Below are 20,372 nucleotides of genomic sequence, written 5' to 3' on the forward strand. Positions count from 1 at the left end.
TCCTCATCACCAGTCCTTCGCCTACTCCTCTTCACCCATCCTTTGCCTACTTCTTTTCACCCATCCTTCATCTACTCCTCTTCACCAGTCCTTCGCCTACCCCTCTTCACCAGTCCTTCGCCTACTCATCTTCACCCGTCCTTCGCCTACTCTTCTTCACCAGTCCTTCGCTTACTCCGCGTCCTCTAAAGCCACCTCCCTCCCTCATCTCCTGTTGGTCTGTTTTGGTTTCGGTGCAAGGTCGCACCTTCTGGGGAGGGGCGTTATGTCACAGAGTCACAGACACTCATTCTTAGTGTCATTATCATGGACTTTTAGTTTGTTTTAACCAGTTTCCTGTTAGTTTTCAGTTCAGCTGTGTGTCATACCCACATTTGCCTTGCTATTTAAGTAGCTGTGTTTGTATCACTTATTGTTTCCACATAGCGTTTGGTTTTGTTTGCTCATCTTGTTTTGTATTGCCTTCTGAGGGGATTTTTAAAGAAGTTATACCTAATCTTCATCTTCATTGTGTGTTCCTTGCAACTGTTGGTGACAATATTAGACTAGTATGTTGATAAATTATATTTTATGGTCTGTGATAGCGGCTATTGTGTTATTGAAATTCTTTGAAATTCTTCAATAATTTTGCAAAACTGCTTTTATCTCATTTCATTGTCTAAATGACCCCATGGGAGTATTCAAGCCTCACTGAGTGACTAATCTTCCACTGAAATGATTCAAAATCACTGAAAAGTGACACATGCAGTCTATATATGTAACATGTTTAATACATCCTTGCGAATTGGAAAAAAAGTCTATGACTTGCAAATATTTATTTGGTTTATTAGAGAACAATACACATTTTCCATATCCTAATTCAGTGACCTTTAGAACGTTATTTCGAAAAAAGGAAACAGGAAACCAAATTTGGGTGTGTAGGTTTTCATGTATTTGCACGTTTGCATGTTTCGCTAATCTCTCTCCTATAGTCTGTTGAATGACATCAATGGCTTTTTAAATGTGATTTAATCCAGAATCCCGTGCTCGATCTACAGGGCCAGATTAACACGGGGGGACCAAACTCTCCCACCGTCACACAAGTTTCTGTTACATTAATAATTTCTTCAAGCTCCCTTCACTCCACCTCCAACACAGATAAACAAACACACTTTTTAGGGTGGAAGCATCAGACATGAAAAGTGTGAGGGAGTGAAATGTTCACAACAGACAGAATGCTTGATAGGACACTTTTGGTCTCCCAGTTTGTCTTCTTTGGCTTTTTACCTTTTTTTCTGTGGTGGGAGGAGAGAGATTGTGACAGTATTGTTTCTACACCATGCGACTTTGTGTTTTATCAGGAGAACAGTATGGACCGTTCAGAAATCAGAGGGCTAAGGCATATGTGAAGATGACCTTAAAATCAGCCAAAAGTAAGTACATAATTAGTTGGTCGGTGTCAGGCAGGGAAGATGACACTTAATCTAGAACGTTTTATACATACTTTCTATGTAATCTCATATTAATTGATAGATTAAATGAAAAAGCTAACTTTTTGTGCCAAAAGAGCTACAGATAGAATAAAAATGGACCACAATCAAATATTAGGAGCACAGTTTAAGTTTTCTTTAGAAACCATAATGTTAATGTGCCACAATATAATATTCAAATGTAGGCACAAGAAAACATAGTGTGAGTCTAGTCTGTTGTTTTATGGAAATTATTCTAGATGACTAACAATGATGATAATAATAGTAATAATAATTATTATATATATATATACTGTATATATATAAAAAAAAATGTTAGTGTCCAAAAGTGATGTCCGGTGGGGATATTTGTTTTTATGGCCCTACATTTTCAAATAAACACTCAAAAAATTTTAAATATAAGGGGGAAATAGAAAACACTGAACTTGGTTAAGGTCTTTCTCTGACCAAATTATTTGGCAAAATAATTAATAAATAATACTATGACCTTACCCAAGATTAGTGTTTTGTTCTTCCCTCATATTTAACATGTTCAAAACTATACAATGAAAATGCTATTAAATGCAGGGTTTAGCAGTTTAGAACAAATCTTACAATATATGTATTTTAATTGATTAGCTGTCTCTCTTTCTCGTTCTATTCTAGCATGGTTTTTTAGACTCCTCCCGGTTGTGCTGTTCTTCATCTGTTACTATTGCTCCCAGTTCTACTTAGAGAGGTTAGTACTGTCACCTGCTCTACATATCAAATCCTTTGTTGTCTTTGGTTGTTATTATGGTACAGAAGGCTTTTTTATTTTCTCAGGCTGAAACATGCAGAAGCTTTTAAGGTGTTTGTATGCAAACTTTAACTACTGAAACTATCTTTCTGTCTTTAAGCTATGGAGGCAGCGGAAAGTCCCCTGAGCCTACTGTCTCACTGTGCCACAACTATCGCTTGCAGAGGAAGTGGGAGAGTCTTAAATTTAAGTATGTGACCTGTGAATTGTGTTGTGGAAACTAATTTGAATCTGTATGTTTACCGAGCTTGAAAATTGAATGTGAAAATTCTGTCATCATTTACTGACCCTCTTGTTCTTCCAAACCTGTAGGATTTTCTTTCTTCTGTGGAACATAACATAAGATGACATACATTATGAGTAATGTAAAACATTTTTTTTTGTCCATACAATGAAAGTCAATAGTAGCCAAAACTTATGTTACAGAAATTTTTGAAAAGAGCATGAAAGAAAGTAAATGATGAAAGAATTTACATTTTTTGTTTTTTATCTGACACAAAACTTTCTTTCTTTCTTTCTTTCTTTCTTTCTTTCTTTCTTTCTTTCTTTCTTTCTTTCTTTCTTTCTTTCTTTCTTTCTTTCTTTCTTTCTTTCTTCAGAAATTGTCCCCACAATGTCAAAAAATCTATGACTGTAAGCGTTACTAGAAAATCTTACGTTAAAAAAACACACAAAAAAACACTTTTATATACAGTATATATATATATATATATATATATATATAACAGGAAAACATCTTATAACTATAGAATAAATGTATTATTAATATTGTCATAACATTTTTTGACCATCTTATCAGATAGCAGTAATCTCGACCAATTACTTGATAAATTCATAATGTTTCAACTTATAGAAGTGTATATTTTTACTGTAGAGAGGCTCCATAATTTAAAACACCCAAAGAAATGTATAAATATATTGTTACTACTTTGGGGAAATTTGTGTTATTTAATTTATTTAGAAGTAATAAAAAGTTACACTGTCAAAAAGGACTGTGGACAGCCTAGGGTTGACCCTTTTTCACTTAGGAGGCTTAGGAAAAGCTTATGAGGGTTAAGTAGTATTTGAACAGAATTATCACAAAGTGTGTTTTCTCTATTGTAGCATCATCAGTGTTATTAGTTTACACAGCTGGCCATTCCCTCTATGATCTGAGCATGTAGAGCCTTTTCATTCCCCATCTGGAGTTTCATCTTTTGCATTTAGCTGTTTGTTTATTCATTCACCAGAACAATAGAGATTTTGCTGCAAACATTGTAATCTTCTTTAACAACATACTCAACATGGTTAATGTCAGGTACTGTATATTTAAGGATTTACCAATCATCCCTGATTCATGTTGCTGTCAGATCTAGAAAGTCTAAAATTTTAGTATCAAAGCAAATATCATTCCCTAATGGTTTAAATCCATCTTTGATTGAATTAAATTAAATCCAATTTGATTGGCTGCTGGTGGCTTTGTTTTTTGAAGTAGTAGAGGATATGTCAGGACGTCCTCCAAAGAAGATACACACCACTTTTCAACTTCATGAATCATACGGTTTGTGGAGTTACAGTGTTTTTTCAAGTGTAGTTGCAGCTTTTTATAATGTTTGCCATTCATACTCCTATCTCGTCTAACTGCCATCAGTATTACTGTTACTCTTAGTTTGGTGGCCTACCCACTTAAGCCCTTAATCGCTTAAAAACAGTATTTGGCTGAAAGGTTGTGTTTTATCAGATTTGTGTATCATCAGAGTAACGATGGAAATTAAGACCATAACCACTGGATGATCTGACCAAGAGGAAGCATATAGATTAGAAATAAAAGTGAACCAAGAATGGATCCTTGAGGTATACCACGGAAAACTGTAACAGAGCAAGATTTGTGTTTATTAAAGGGTTAGTTCACCCCAAAATGAAAATTCTGTCAGTAATTTCTCTCCCCATGTTGTTCCAACCCCGTAAGACAAAAAGATCGTCAGATATTTTTGATTAAATCTGAGAGCTGGATCACTTCTAAGGCTTCTAAGGGATCGAAACTTGCTGGCCCTGAAAAGTTATTACAGTTTTTCTCAAATGCTAAAACACATTTCACAAACGTTTCCTCCATGTTCCCCAATGTCTAAACACAACACCCTTTTCTAAAGCTACATAAACACAACCACACCTTCTCACTTCAAAACTCAAACTTTCACACCAAAAGAGCAGCTCGAAGCTTTCAAAAATGTAAATACTATACACATCATTACACACTACAGCAAAACAATTGAAAACACAATGTTCAATTTGTGAGAAGGTTCTTTGTTTCATAACTGCCAATGCATATTTTTGGAAACTTTACAGTAATGGATCTTCTTAGATCTCTGCAGAGGATTAGGCATTTAGATTTGTGAGTTTCATATGAAGAGTATAAATCTATAGTAAATTCTGCATGTACACTACTGTAACACAACTCAATGCAAAAACAGAATCTATTGCACACAACAGTACTCTTGAAAACATGATCAGGGTGTGAAGTTTTTTTATTTACTTTATTCACACCACACACACACCACAATCACTGTGCGGCATCATGTCGCTGAGCTGCATCGGGCCACATCACCTCATCCACATCGCAGGCTATATTGTCTCTTGCCAGGCACCGCAGGAAAAACGCCCTGGAATGGCGAATCCATCCTTGGAAGGCCTCCACTGGGATGTCAACACAGGCCAGCTCCATTGCCCTTAGGAAGTTCTCTCTAGTGAATGGTTGTCTGTCATAAACCCTCCATCTCCACGATGAGAAGAACTCCTCTATAGGGTTCAGGAAAGGGGAGTAGGGTGGCAGACAGACTTTTAAAAAGTGGTTACTGTTGGTGGTGAACCACTCTCTGATTTGGTTTGTTCTGTGGAAGCGTACATTTTCCCAAATGATCACATAAATGTGATGTGCGGGCCCAGGATGGTGTTGTTGGCGGTCCAGGAGGATGTCTTTTAGCTCCTCTAGGAAGGTGAGGAGACGTTGGGTGTTGTAAGACCCAAGGACAGCATGCCTCTCCAAACCCATGGCCGCACAAGGACAAGCCCCTCCAAGGCCAAGGACAAGCCCCTCCAAACCCATTTCACAAAATGTGAAAGTGCACAGGTGTTCAGAACAACAGTCAATCAGGTAGCACAGTATTGTCCAGAAGTAATGTAGGCCACTGAGCAACACAGAATGTCCACTAACTGTACTGTGAACATGGATGTATACTTACTTGCACATACTCGTAACGTAGGTCTTTGTGTCGCGCAGAGTTGCGCTCAAAGGGAACCCTATAGACCTGTTTCATCCGCATCTTTTGGCGCCGGAGAACTCGGTCTATTGTGGCCAAGCTGACATCATCAATCCTCTCAAAGTTGACATTATCGACAATGACTTTGTCTCTGATCTCCCGGAGTCTGATGAGGTTGTTCTCACGAACCATATCCACAATGAGGGTTTCTTGTGCCGCTGTAAATATGGCAACCCTCCCACCTCTATGTGGCATTCTTTCAACTCTAAAGAAAGAAACATGTGTAGTCAATTGACATGTTTTACAATACAGTAACAACTGATTTGAAACCAATAGACTACTTTCACAGGCTTGTAAAATTGTATTGTGACAAAGAAAGCAATAGAGTACAATACCTGTTGTGTTGTCTGAATGCCCTGATAATGGTGGCCACGGTGAACCTACTCAGGTTTGGACGGACTCTTAGTCCTGCTTCAGCCATTGTCATACCATGGACAATGACATGGTCAATGACTGCTGCTCGCATCTCGTCCGTAATGATGGTGCGAGGTTGTCTTGCTCTCCCTCCTGGACCTCCTCCTCTCCCTTGTTGCCCCCCCCTCCCCCCTCCCCCCTCCCTCCTCCCTCCTCCCTCCCTCCTTCCTCCTCCCTCCTCCCTCGTTGGCCTCCTCCTCTCCCTCGTTGGCCTCCTCCTCTCCCTCGTTGGCCTCCTCTTCTCCCTCGTTGGCCTCCTCCTCTCCCTCGTTGGCCTCCTCCTCTCCCTTGTTGCCCCCCCCCCTCCCCCTTCCCTCGTTGGCCTCCTCCTCTCCCTTGTTGCCCCCCCCCCCCTTCCCTCGTTGGCCTCCTCCTCTCCCTTGTTGCCCCCCCCCCCTCCCCCTTCCCTCGTTGGCCTCCTCCTCTCCCTTGTTGCCCCCCCCCCTTCCCTCGTTGGCCTCCTCCTCTCCCTTGTTGGCCTCCTCCTCTCCCTTGTTGCCCCCACCCCTTCCCTCGTTGGCCTCCTCCTCTCCCTCGTTGGCCTCCTCCTCTCCCTCTTTGGCCTCCTCCTCTCCCTTGTTGCCCCCACCCCCTCCCCCTTCCCTCGTTGGCCTCCTCCTCTCCCTTGTTGCCCCCCCCCCCTCCCCCTTCCCTCGTTGGCCTCCTCCTCTCCCTTGTTGCCCCCCACCCCTTCCCTCGTTGGCCTCCTCCTCTCCCTTGTTGGCCTCCTCCTCTCCCTTGTTGCCCCCACCCCTTCCCTCGTTGGCCTCCTCCTCTCCCTCGTTGGCCTCCTCCTCTCCCTCTTTGGCCTCCTCCTCTCCCTTGTTGCCCCCACCCCTTCCCTCGTTGGCCTCCTCCTCTCCCTCGTTGGCCTCCTCCTCTCCCTCTTTGGCCTCCTCCTCTCCCTTGTTGCCCCCACCCCCTCCCCCTTCCCTCGTTGGCCTCCTCCTCTCCCTTGTTGCCCCCCCCCCCTCCCCCTTCCCTCGTTGGCCTCCTCCTCTCCCTTGTTGCCCCCCCCCCCTTCCCTCGTTGGCCTCCTCCTCTCCCTTGTTGGCCTCCTCCTCTCCCTTGTTGCCCCCACCCCTTCCCTCGTTGGCCTCCTCCTCTCCCTCGTTGGCCTCCTCCTCTCCCTCTTTGGCCTCCTCCTCTCCCTTGTTGCCCCCACCCCCTCCCCCTTCCCTCGTTGGCCTCCTCCTCTCCCTTGTTGCCCCCCCCCCCTCCCCCTTCCCTCGTTGGCCTCCTCCTCTCCCTTGTTGCCCCCCACCCCTTCCCTCGTTGGCCTCCTCCTCTCCCTTGTTGGCCTCCTCCTCTCCCTTGTTGCCCCCACCCCTTCCCTCGTTGGCCTCCTCCTCTCCCTCGTTGGCCTCCTCCTCTCCCTCTTTGGCCTCCTCCTCTCCCTTGTTGCCCCCACCCCTTCCCTCGTTGGCCTCCTCCTCTCCCTCGTTGGCCTCCTCCTCTCCCTCTTTGGCCTCCTCCTCTCCCTTGTCCCTGAGAGTTTGCTTGTACTACTTAAGTTCAAACCATCTACTGTTGATGGTAGCTTATTCAGCATTTCAGCTTTCCCAAAACATCCGCGCCACTCCTCCTTTAAGACTGAACTCAAAACTAATTTGTTTACAGATTGGTTAACAGATTTTTTACTTTCATTATCAGATCCTTACTAATGTTGGCTATTGTCTTGTTTGTTATATGATCTCCGTCTGACTGCCTGTTCACTTTGTTGTTCCCTGATTGTACATCTGTATTATTTGAGTTATTTGTCAACTTTATGTAGTGTCCTTCTTGAAAGGTGCTATATAAATAAAACATATTATTATAGCACCTTTTGTTTACACACACACAATATTGATTTCCAGGTGAAAAAGGACAGCTTTTGCCTAACAGCAGCTCTTAAAAATCATCAGGATTTCTCTTGCCGCTGTACTCAGTGGTGTAGCCAGAGAATAACAGGGCACTTAATGGAAAAGGGACACTCATGGGCAGTGGGAGTGTGTAGACGACTGGCAGCACTGTAAAACCAACACATCTGTGTGTAATGATTGGGCTGGGCTCCACTGCACTGTTATGACAGACTAGCTTGGTTTAAACCAACATGTCAATCTCAAGCTTTTGAGCTTTAGACAAGGACAACACAGCAGTGTAGCCAAACTAGTGCCCTGTGTAATACATATCTGCGTGGTTTGTAAATGGACAAACAGTCATCGCCATTTTTGCCTTTTCACAATGTAACTTCACCTTCAATTCAAATGATGTATTGTGTTTGACTGCGTTTTGTGTTGAAATGATTATGTAAATTGCCAACTCTAACTCAAAGGCTAGTTTCATAGGTAGCATTTTATGCATCCTAAATGAATTGTAAAAAACATAGGATAAAATCTTAAAAATTCTTAATTTTTTTTTTTTAATTCTTAAAACATAAAAGCTTAAAAATGCTCTCTTTGTTGACATGAGTGTGTGCAATTTAAGCTGTAGAGCAAAATGTCCCAAGTATTGGCAAGTAATTTTTACCACCGACCTTGTTTTACTCATAAATTAAAAAAACCCATTATTACAGTTTTTTTCAATTGTTTACACACAATTTTGAAAACCGGGCTATTTTTTTCAAAATATAATCACAATTATCCAAACACCACACTGAATTTGCATAATTCCTAGATTGTTTGCAAAATGACACACTTCTGTCAAAACATACACACTTCAGTCAAAACATTATTTGTGAAAATACTATTAGTTTTCATTTAACATAACACAGTCCTCTAGGGATCGACCGATATGGATTTTTTAGTGCCGATACCGATACCGATTTTTTCCCCATCAGCCTTAGCCGATGACCGATACGGGCTGCCGATTTTCTTGAGCCGTTATTTGGAGCCGATACATTTTGCTCCCTCAATTTACATCATAAAAATGACATGATGTTAACAAATGTTACAGGTCTAAATTTAATAAAAGTAACATTTATTTAACGTAAAAAAATCTATATTTAACAAATAGTAAAAACATGTGAGGTAGAACAAGAACAAGTAGATAAACAATATTTAACAAATATTAAAAACATGAGGTAGAACAAAAAAAAGTTCACTGCTGAAAATAAATATTTAAGCATAAATAAAATAATTACACTATTGCACACAGTAGCAACCAGCATAATAAAGTGCACAGTGCACACTGTACTTCATTTTAAAAGTAACGAACTATTTACTGCCATGGTTTAAATTTGTCTACATAAAATAAAATGAGCATGTCTAGTCTCTAATATCACTGCGATGGCGAGGGAGACACACACCACACGCGTCCAAACCTCAGCCAGGTGGTCGCAAAAAGCACGGAACAACGTTGGTATTACTTAATCCTATGACCAGTGTTCGTAACAGCTACCGGACGCATACTAGGGCTGTCAAAATTGTTCAAATGGCGTTTGTATATTCCCTCTAAAAAACATATTTGAGCATATCGTCGTGCATTTGGTCAATGACGCGCATTACGTCAATAACAGGACAAATTAATACAAAGAGACATAACTAATAGTATTAAGTAGCTTATTTGAGTTTAAACATATTTGACAACGTATTACTACAAAAAAAAACGAGTAAATCAACTAATGGCCAAGACCGCAGAGCTCACTCTGGCTCGCCCGGACTCGCAGGCGCACTCTCTCTCTCTCTCTCTCGCACTCACCCTCACGCTCTCCGCGCATACCGGTTTAAATGAACAACAACAAACAAATGTTGAGTGCTGATCAAGAGTTTTGTGCAAGCAATTTAAGGTATATAGCAGGCTTCATTCAGTGATTGAAACAAATACATTAATTGAAGTTTCACAGTACATAGAACCGACACTGAGCGCTCCGAGTGAGCTGTGCTGTGGTAACGTTAGTCTGCTGCCGCGGGCGTGTTTTTCCACATTTCGAATATTAATTTTCACCTTCAAAATTCAGTTTTTTTTAAACTATTCGAATATATATTCGTATTTAGAATATTCATTGACAGCCCTAATGCATACTGAACGGATAGCCTACAGCTATTTGCAGCTCCCTAAATACAATGGCAAGCAAGCAGTTTTATAGACGAGTCATTCTCGTTTTCCATTTGGACCCACAAACTTGCTTAGCTATATAGTTGCAACCACATAACAGTTATAAAGCAACGTGTTTCCATTTTCAAAGTGTTTGACAATATTTCAGCAGTCAAACAGTTAAAAGATGCTTTGAAAGTTTAAAAGTACCGTTATCTTGAAGCGCAGGTTGCACTCTGCTAGTGGGGGAGGGACAGTGCAGGGTCTGCACGTGAACTGCAGCGTCTCCAGCAGCACAGAGCTGCCTGTGGACGCCTGTCTATAAATAATGCCGGGAAAAAACTATCGGCGAACGCAGCAGCCGCATATCGGCCGATTCCGATACACGTAAAAACCGCAAATATCGGCCCGATATATCGGCCGGCCGATATATCGGTCGATCACTACAGTCCTCAATGATCAGACACTATTGCAGACAGTTTCACACTGCTGTGATAAATAAAAAACACATTTGTAAAAAAACTAATTTTAGGAAATAGCATGTGCTAGATTTTTGGCCAGACATTGTTATGTAAGGGATAATTTAGATGAAAAAAATAGTGACAAACCCACAACATTCTTCATGATTAGTTTGAGATATAGGGAGAATGTACACAAATAGGCCTACTAACTTACCAAGCACTGCACAACACTGATGCTGCAATATTTCAAGTATTTATTTCAATACTTACAGTATTTCTAACCATAATCAGTTACAGTAATCAACCAACAATTAAATCAATGAAACAAATAAAATCTGTAGACAAATAAAAATTACTGCATAAAGTAGATACACTTTGACCCTGAAGACAAACTACTGTAAAAGCAACAAGAATACTGTAACTATTCATCATCTAACATTTGATTGGTTGATAACATGGTCAATAAGTGTTGCACGGATTTCTTGAGTCAAATTTGGTCCTCGTCTTCTTTGTTCAGGTTCTATCAACTCTTCAAGTCCTTCTTCACCTCTTCCTCTATCTCCTTCTCCTCTTCCTCTATCTCCTTCTCCTCTTCCTCTATCTCCTTCTTCTCATCTTCGATCTTCCTCTATCTCCTTCTTCTCCTCTTCCTCTAGCTGGGCCTCTTCCTCTATCTCCTTCTCCTCTTCCTCTATCTCCTTCTCCTCTTCCTCTATCTCCTTCTTCTCATCTTCGATCTCCTTCTTCTCCTCTTCCTCTATCTCCTTCTTCTCATCTTCGATCTTCCTCTACCTCCTTCATCTCCTCTTTGAGCTCCCCCTCTCATTCTCACTCTTCTTCTTCTTCTTCTTCTAGCTCCTTCCATTTTTGTTGAAGACAGGTGAACTCACCTGCTGCCTTTTATAGCACACCTGAGTGCTGCGTTTTCAAATTAGCACATGTGTGCTTCCACGCCTGGTGGATGTGTTTATCCAATTCGTCCATTAGTGTTGTCATTGGCAGTCCGGGGCTTTGTAATGACAAGGAAGTAACCTCGCAATCCTTATCTGTGTCTAAGGTGTGAAAATGTGTCTAGAGTTTTACAAATCACTGTGTGTAATGCTTTGCAAAAAGGGTGAAGCAGACATTGTGTGTAATGTTGTGCAAATCTGTGGAGGTGTTTTGCTCATTGGAGTAGAATTTTGCAAATTGTGTGGAAATTTTTATTTTAGTGTGTAAACAATTGAAAAAAACTGTAAAACCCATAGGAAAATCATTAATACAAGCATTAATAAACACAAATCTGGCTCTGTCTCCGTTTCCCGTGGGATATGGGATCAAGGATCTGTCCTTGGTCCACTTCTATTTCTAATCTATATGCTTCCTCTTGGTCAGATCATCCAGCGTCATGATCTAAATTTCCATCGTTACTCTGATGATACACAAATATATCTTACCTTTCAGCCAAATACTGTTTTACTCATAATAAAAAAAAAAAAAAAAAACATTATTTAAACCCATAGGAAAATCTCGAGGGAACCACTTGCGAATTATTCTTCCGGTTTTTGACATCATCCCTGCAGCACTATTGGAAATTATGCGCAATAAATATATTGATATTTACCTTGAATTTTTCTTTTGTCACTGACACTGTTGTGTCCTTGGTAACCAAGTACACTAAAAACTTAATTAGGTAGGTAGGAAATTGTTGGTCTGGCTTGAAATGATGCCAAAACTGAGAAACAAAGCATTATACGTAGTTTAATTTTTGAGTCTGTCTTTTGTTTTACCGAAACAGCATGAGCCGAAAGACTGAGCTCTTTCTAAAGCTTGAGGATTTCTTCTGGAGGGAACATCTGTCAGCTGAAGCCCTGCCCTATGGTATAAAAGGCAGCGGTATGTACAGCTTCTGTTGGCCCTCTCTGTTATAATCTGTCCTTTAATACAATGGTTAAATCTAGTGCAACGTCCTTAAGCGAATGCTTATGTTAAATCTGGCCTAAGTACAGTACATGATCACATAAATCTGGCTGCTGAAACCTTACAAACCCTTGAAACCTTTCAGTCAACCTAAAATAAAGAAGTTTGTTTGTTTTTTCTGCGGTCAGCATACTTTTACTGCAAAACGAGCATTCTGCATGCGATCCATTCATGTTGATACATTCATAATGGTGCACTTTGTTTCAAAGACTTTCTTCTTTCTCACTGCAGAGCTCCTGCTTCTGAAGGTCTTGGCAGTGATTTCCAGCTACACAATGCCAGCAAACATTGAGAGGTAAAGTACGGCTGAGCAGCTTTCACAAGTATCTAGAAAAACCATTCCTCAGATTCGCTCATTTGCTTTAGTTCCTTATGACATGCTGTGGTGTGGCATGAATTACCACACGTATTACAAATACATTACAACAATGTTCTTGGTCATGGTCAAAATTATCTTGGTTACCATAGGATAACCATTGAAAAGACGTAATGACTATTTGAGGGTTTTGTAAAAGGAGAAGTAAAACCCTGTTTTTTATATATCCAATATATTTCCTGCAGAATAGATACACGACACCAGCTGCTCTTTCTCTCTCTCTCTCATCTCTCTGACAGCAAGTTACACACAAACCTGCCTCTCCTTTCTCGCTCGTTTCATTTTCTCTGGATGAATATGGTTAGTGTTACAGGGCTTGAATTTCGACGTGGGATTGAGCGTATTTTGCATAGTTTAACTCAGTCCCGCAGATTTTGTGCTCACACCCAAAGTGCGCACACATAAAGCCGCCTCTAATTATTAACTTAAGTTCGTTTTCACGGCTTACTGCACTTAAACAGTCAAATACACACGAAATAATGTCAAAATGCTGGTTTTGGTGAGTAAAGAAAACAGTAGGTGCGTTCCGATTGACAGGGTCCCTACGCAGTGTTCACTAAGAATATATGTTAAAGTGGACTTCACTGACAATAATCGCTCATTTGGAAGAAAGGGAATGATTACAGAACATAAATGTTGTAATTTTACTTTCAGATTTCAAATCATTAACATTTGCATTTACATTTATGCATTTGGCAGACGCTTTTATCCAAAGCGACTTACATTGCATTTCAAGGTACACATTTACATTCTTATAAAATACATATACAAAAAAAAAAACATTTTGTATCTAATAAACATAATTAAAACATGTTTATTACATAGACTACTTGTATATTTAATTTACTATTGCAGCTATTAATTGACTATTAACAGATTTGAAGCTGTACTGTAACTGTCATTCAATATGAAAATAAATTTTGTTGTGTAAATGAGTTCTTAATCAATGTTCTTAATAGTTGTAGCAGTCTCACATCGTGCACTTTCTTTCCCATGCACAACTGCATAGTAAACATTCCTGAGGTAAATAAAGTCAAATAAAAAATGATGGCGCGCCTCAGCTGCTTTTCAACACTTTTACCTTGTTTACATAACTATTCATACAATAGTCAAGTCACCTTCATTTATATAGCGCTTTTAACAATATATATTGTTTCAAAGCAGCTTTACCGTGATACTACTGTAGGACATTAAAGTAACAGAGATTGTTTGGCTTTACAGCAGCTCTAGAATTAAGTTATTGTCCAGCTAAAGTTAGTGATTGATTCACTTCTGTTGCAAAGATCATTAGTCATTAAAGGATTAGTTCACCTCAAAATGAAAATTTCCTGATAATTTACTCACCCAAATGCCATCCAAGATGGTCACGTTTTTCTTTCTTCAGTGGAAAAGAAATTAAGTTTTTTAAAGGAAAACATTTCAGGATTTTTCTCCACACAATGGACTTCAATGGTAACCAAATTGTTGAAGTCCAAATCAATGCAGTTTCAAAGGGCTCTGCATGATCCCAGCTGAGGAATAGGGTCTTATCTAGCGAAACGATCAGTCATTTTCCAATTTTTTTTTAAACGTATATACTTTTTAAGCACAATTGTTCGTCTTGTGCTGGTTCGCGACGCGCCAGGCATTACGTCATAACGTTGAAAAGGTCACGCTGGATGTAGGCGGAAGTACCGCCCCATTGTTTTAGACATCCATGATACGCACACGAAAGGACCATTTTAAACAACTGACACAAAGACATAAATATGTCATTCAACATACAATAAAATTTGAACGATCCTCCTTCTCCACGCTTGTAAACAATGGGACGTCCAGCATGACCTTTCCAACGTGATTACGTAATGCCTGGCGCGTTGCGAACAAGTCAGTTATTTTTTAAGTGAACGTAAACAGTTGAGAAAGAAAATGCATGTGTAGCAGTATAACTGATCCGTGCGTCAGGTCTTAAAGTGACAGCAGCCTAATAAAGTGACCTGCCAAATTATGAGATAATATTAAAAATATCTACAGTATATGCCAGTTTTTCCCCTATGTCATCAATATCAAAATTGTGACCAGTAAAAATGCTGAGTGGCTTGTAACTTTGGAAAACCACAATCCACAGTGGCTGGTGAGCAAAAAAGTTAATGTCAAGCCCTGTATATATATTTCATTTCACTGACTATTTGTTGAAAAAGTAAAAATAAGTATAATTTTTTGTGTACCGTATTCATGGAAAGTGCCTTTTTTGTGTCAGCAGTTTAGATTGCAGGACATGTGCAGTCATTGGAAACGGCTTTTCCATAAAAAACACTTCACTGGGGGAGATCATTAACAAATACGACGTGGTGATCAGGTAAAAAAAACACCTCCTCCTCTCTTTGACCTCTTTCAGCGTTTCTATGACACTGCTTTCATTTACCATTTACTAGTCCTCATTCTTTAACAAAGTAATGTTTATATCCTCTTTTTTACATTTCAAGCTTTTTAGTTCATTTCCCTCCCCATCTCGTTTTCCATCTCCATCTATCCATTGAATATATTTTTCTTTCGGTCTACAGAGCGATAGCCTTTCCATTAGTCTGGCTTGTATTTTGCATTCTTGTTTTATTGTAAGTCTGTTGAGTGGCAAATAATAGGCTCAAAACCTCCTGCAATTAGAGCGCTGCTTGGCTACTGTTTCTCAACCTTTGCTTCTCAAGCCGATTTATAGCCTTGGAATGAACTAATGCCATTTTATTTCTTGTAAGCCTTTAACAAACGGCAGAATTTGGCTGAATGTATTTTTCCATGGTCTCCCCCTCCTCGCGTGTTCTCAGAAGCTAATCACGGCGGGGGAGGAGAGTCCAGCCGGTTGACATTTGGTGTCGAGTTACAAATCCTGATGCTACGAAGTCTCCATTAGTGAGCAGAACACCAGCTCCCCTCTAATCTCATTTGTGAGAAAGAGGCGGTTTTCCTACATGGATTCACTCCCATGAAAAATGAGTTGATAAGGATGTATTTGTAGTGTCTGTAAGGTTCACGAAGGAGTGGAGAGCAGGGAGAATTGAAACATTTTGGTTTTTAGCTGATTATGTCTCTATGCTGCTTTTATTTCATTTTTTTTAACACATTACAATTGCCTCCTTTGATATGCTAATGTGCTTTTGTTCCTAAATGATCCCTTCTCAAAAACAAGTGTGTATATTATACATTAATATTATATTATTGTATGAATTAATAACATATAATAATATAATATTAATGAAATAAAAGAGAATAAACTTTCAAAACACTTAAGTACACTTTTATAAAGTGCACTTTGCAATAATGGCAGAACAAAGTTTTACTTTAAAGTAAATTTTTAAAGAATCCTTTGTCATGCTAATACACTTGTGTTGATGTGTTGACTAACATACTAAAGCACAAGTAAAGCACTTGATTATAATTTTAACTGTATTGTGTTATTACATTTAAAGTTAATATATTTAAATGTACTTAATTGTAACTTCATTACAAATGTGTAATTGCAAATGTCTTTAAATACATGACATACAAGTTTCAATGAATTGACATTAAAATATATTTTAGTTTATTATAAATGCTTTTCAGCAGAACACTTTAACCATATTTGAAAGACAATAGAAATAATTATGAAATTACATATAAAGATGTACTAAAGTCCTACTTAAACTTAGTTAAACTAATTGCATTCAATATAAATTTTAACTACATTTTTATTTAATTATAAATAACATGCATTTGAGTGTCAGTAAAGATTACATTTAGTTCACACATTATTTCCATAATAAGAACTTTTTTTGTTTTAAGTTTTCACAAGGTGTGGCTCTTTCCAGTTTAGGAAATTCTTTTGAATGTTTAATCAACCCCTCCCTTCCCAAAAGGTGGATGTTTTGGCAGTGAATCCCCCACTGTGTTGCATTAATTTGTTTTCTCTTCTAGCTTGATGCTTTGCCTCAAGAATGTCTTGCTATTGAAGAATGTCGGCTATTGTAATCTAAACACAATTAGATTCACCTGGTCTGCAACATATTCATGGAGTGAAACACACACACACAGTTTATGCTGAGATTAATTGCAGCGTTAAAGTCCTATTTACAAGCTCGGAGGTCGTAATTATGCGCTGATGTACGAACAGATTTTGTCTGGAAAAAATAGATGTGTTAGGCAATTTCAACTTACTGCCAAATCAGGAAGCTTTTTTAGCACCAGTGTAGCAAAATCAATGGCAAATGGTGTAAATAAGGTCTGTAATTGTCTTTATTATGTATTTTAGCATTCTCTTGCTGCCATAGGGAATGACGGGAAATGCAATTTGGCTGCTCTAGCCTATCACCTCATAAATCGGGTAAATGAGTAGTGCTTTCTGGCAAGCTTTACCACTATTCCTCATCAACAGAGCACAAATTGTGTACAAACTACACTGCACAGTCAATATTTCACAAAACCAAGTTGTTTCTGCCATTATTTCTTAACCGACACATTCTCAACTCTGAAAATCGCATTAGAATTGCATTATTGTGGTCCATTGCATTGATATTATAGCCTACGCACACTTATTATCAATGCTTATTCCAACATGATTTGAGGTCAACATGTACAGTATACCCAGCTCTGATTTGCCTTTTGGCTTTAATATAAATGGCCTCATATCTTTGTGTGTCAGGCTGAATGACGCCCCAGTGAGAGGCCATGAGGAGGATGTGGGGAACAAGACCACTTTGCGTCTGTTTTATCCCGAATCCGCCTCCTATAATCCGGGTATCCACAATGACCCGGACACTCTGCTAGTCCTGGTTCCTTTCAAACTACAGGACCTCCGCTGGCTCAAAGAGATCCTATATGACGAGAAGAGGGTCAGTCCGTCTCACTTAGTTTTTTTTTTAAACCTGTGCCAGATTTCCCCCCGATTTCCCAGTAATCACGAGGAGCTGTTTTCTCTCTGTGCCGGATTTAGGTTCGAAAGGGTTTCTGGAAGCCTCCTCCCCAGATCTGGCTTGGCCGGACCAGTCAGATCCGTGTCCTGGACCCATATTTTCTCCGCCTAACAGCCAGCAAGCTTCTGCAAATTCCTTTGCAACCACGCCGACAACAGGTGAGATCTGCACACATGGCCAGGCTCCAGGGAATGTTAAACACTATGGAAACGCTCTTACTTTGGCAGAACAGATGTGGAAATAATTTCAGATATGGAAATTGTGGCACTTCCATATTTGATAGTAATGAAACAATTGTAATGAGACTCAAAAAGCATTGTAATGCATCATATATGGATTCTTGACATTAAGGTTTGCCTTAATGTGCCATGCTAATAAAAAATATTACAGAGAGGGTCCAGTCGGTTGAGATGTGGTGTATCCTGATACTTTCGAAGTCTCCATTAGTGAGCAGAACACCAGCTCCCGTCTAATCTCATTTGTGAGAAAGAGGCGGTTTTCCCCTCATGGATTCACTCCCATGAAAAATGACATGTTACATGTGGAGTTGATGAGGATGTGTTTGTAGTGTATCTAATGTTCATGAAGGGAGCATTGTAACACTTTTTTGTAACGGATGATTTTTGAAAGAAGTCTCTTAAGCTGCATTTATTTCTTCCAAAAATGTTAAACATTACAATTGTCTCCCTTAAAGGGATACTTCAGGATTTAGCATTAAGCTTTGTATTAGTAGAAAACCTGTAGTATTTTCGAATTACCTTATTTTCCACCCTCAAATCCTCCTGAGACGAGAGATTTGTGTATTTTTTGTCTGGAAAAAAAACTCCGATGACGCAAAAATCGTCATTTTGCGTCATTGGAGGATTTTTTGGCCAGAGGCTAAAGACTACAGTCAGTAGTAGGGGCTGTGCCGCATGTTCTCAACCCGCCCATAGAGGCTGGGATCTCACTCACAGAATGTACACATAGTGTCAGCCATCTTTTTTGGAAGCTTAGCTAAGCTAACAGGCTCTTGTTCTGTGGAGAAAGCTGAGTAGATAGGGGTTACCATCCTCTTTTTCCCGGACATGTCCGGCCGTCGATGTCCGGGATTCAGCTTTTGCTTTCTGCAGTCGCCATTCATTGTTTACACGAACACCTTTTGTTTCAATCTAACTGAATTCATTCCGATTGGTGAATCTGAATGTAGTGTTTACATGAACGCTAAACAAGTGATCAGTTGATGTGCGTTTTAACATTGCTAAGAAAATTCCCGCTCCTCCGTGAAAGATACGAGACCGGTGCGTCTCAGAGGTGTCACTCATCGGTAATCACGCCACCGGCCTCGCGCCGTTCTCCCGCGGCCCTCACTCGTCCTGCTCGCCACAGTAAACATGACTCGTGTCGTTCTCCCGCGGCCCTCACTCGTCCTGCTCGCCACAGTAAACATGACTCGTGTCGTTCTCCCGCGGCCCTCACTCGTCCTGCTCGCCACAGTAAACATGACCCGTGTCGTTCTCCCGCGGCCCTCACTCGTCCTGCTCGCCACAGTAAACATGACTCGCGTCGTTCTCCCGCGGCCCTCACTCGTCCTGCTCGCCACAGTAAACATGACTCGCGTCGTTCTCCAGCGGCCCTCACTCGTCCTGCTCGCCACAGTAAACATGACTCGTGTCGTTCTCCCGCGGCCCTCACTCGTCCTGCTCGCCACAGTAAACATGACTCGCGTCGTTCTCCCGCGGCCCTCACTCGTCCTGCTCGCCACAGTAAACATGACTCGTGTCGTTCTCCCGCGGCCCTCACTCGTCCTGCTCGCCACAGTAAACATGACTCGTGTCGTTCTCCCGCGGCCCTCACTCGTCCTGCTCGCCACAGTAAACATGACTCGCGTCGTTCTCCCGCGGCCCTCAGTCTCGTCCTGCTCGCCACAGTAAACATGACTCGTGTCGTTCTCCCGCGGCCCTCACTCGTCCTGCTCGCCACAGTAAACATGACTCGTGTCGTTCTCCCGCGGCCCTCAGTCTCGTCCTGCTCGCCACAGTAAACATGACTCGCGTCGTTCTCCCGCGGCCCTCAGTCTCGTCCTGCTCGCCACAGTAAACATGACTCGTGCCGTTCTCCCGGGGCCCTCACTCGTCCTGCTCGCCACAGTAAACATGACTCGTGTCGTTCTCCCGCGGCCCTCACTCGTCCTGCTTGCCACAGTAAACATGACTCGTGTCGTTTTCCCGCGGCCCTCACTCGTCCTGCTCGCCACAGTAAACATGACTCGTGTCGTTCTCCCGCGGCCCTCACTCGTCCTGCTCGCCACAGTAAACATGACTCGTGCCATTCTCCCGCGGCCCTCACTCGTCCTGCTCGCCACAGTAAACATGACTCGTGCCGTTCTCCCGCGGCCCTCACTCGTCCTGCTCGCCACAGTAAACATGACTCGTGCCGTTCTCCCGCGGCCCTCACTCGTCCTGCTCGCCACAGTAAACATGACTCGTGTCGTTCTCCCGCGGCCCTCACTCGTTCTGCTCGCCACAGTAAACATGACTCGTGCCTTTCTCCCGCGGCCCTCACTCGTCCTGCTCGCCACAGTAAACATGACTCGTGCCGTTCTCCCGCGGCCCTCACTCGTCCTGCTCGCCACAGTAAACATGACTCGTGTCGTTCTCCCGCGGCCCTCACTCGTCCTGCTCGCCACAGTAAACATGACTCG

At 41.2% G+C, this 20,372-nt stretch overlaps 1 protein-coding gene across 2 annotated transcripts in view; it reads left to right on the forward strand.

The window, feature by feature from the left end:
- Nucleotides 1-20,372, forward strand: part of st3gal4 (ST3 beta-galactoside alpha-2,3-sialyltransferase 4) — a 53,639-nt gene that overhangs the window by 25,236 nt on the left and 8,031 nt on the right. Inside the window, exons 2-9 of one of the 2 annotated variants that reach the window (XM_056234257.1) lie at nt 1,341-1,412; nt 2,115-2,187; nt 2,348-2,437; nt 12,210-12,307; nt 12,623-12,686; nt 15,007-15,105; nt 17,419-17,608; nt 17,710-17,847. In XM_056234257.1, the coding sequence (XP_056090232.1) occupies nt 1,391-1,412; nt 2,115-2,187; nt 2,348-2,437; nt 12,210-12,307; nt 12,623-12,686; nt 15,007-15,105; nt 17,419-17,608; nt 17,710-17,847 (774 nt within the window). In that variant the 5' untranslated portion in view covers nt 1,341-1,390. The remainder of the gene's footprint in view (nt 1-1,340; nt 1,413-2,114; nt 2,188-2,347; nt 2,438-12,209; nt 12,308-12,622; nt 12,687-15,006; nt 15,106-17,418; nt 17,609-17,709; nt 17,848-20,372) is intronic. The other variant, XM_056234258.1, reaches the window with a different exon arrangement.

This window comes from Rhinichthys klamathensis, unplaced genomic scaffold (assembly GCF_029890125.1).
Source record: "Rhinichthys klamathensis goyatoka isolate OS25496 unplaced genomic scaffold, OSU_Roscu_1.1 h1tg000391l_1, whole genome shotgun sequence".
In the NCBI taxonomy this organism is placed as follows: Eukaryota; Metazoa; Chordata; class Actinopteri; order Cypriniformes; family Leuciscidae; genus Rhinichthys; species Rhinichthys klamathensis.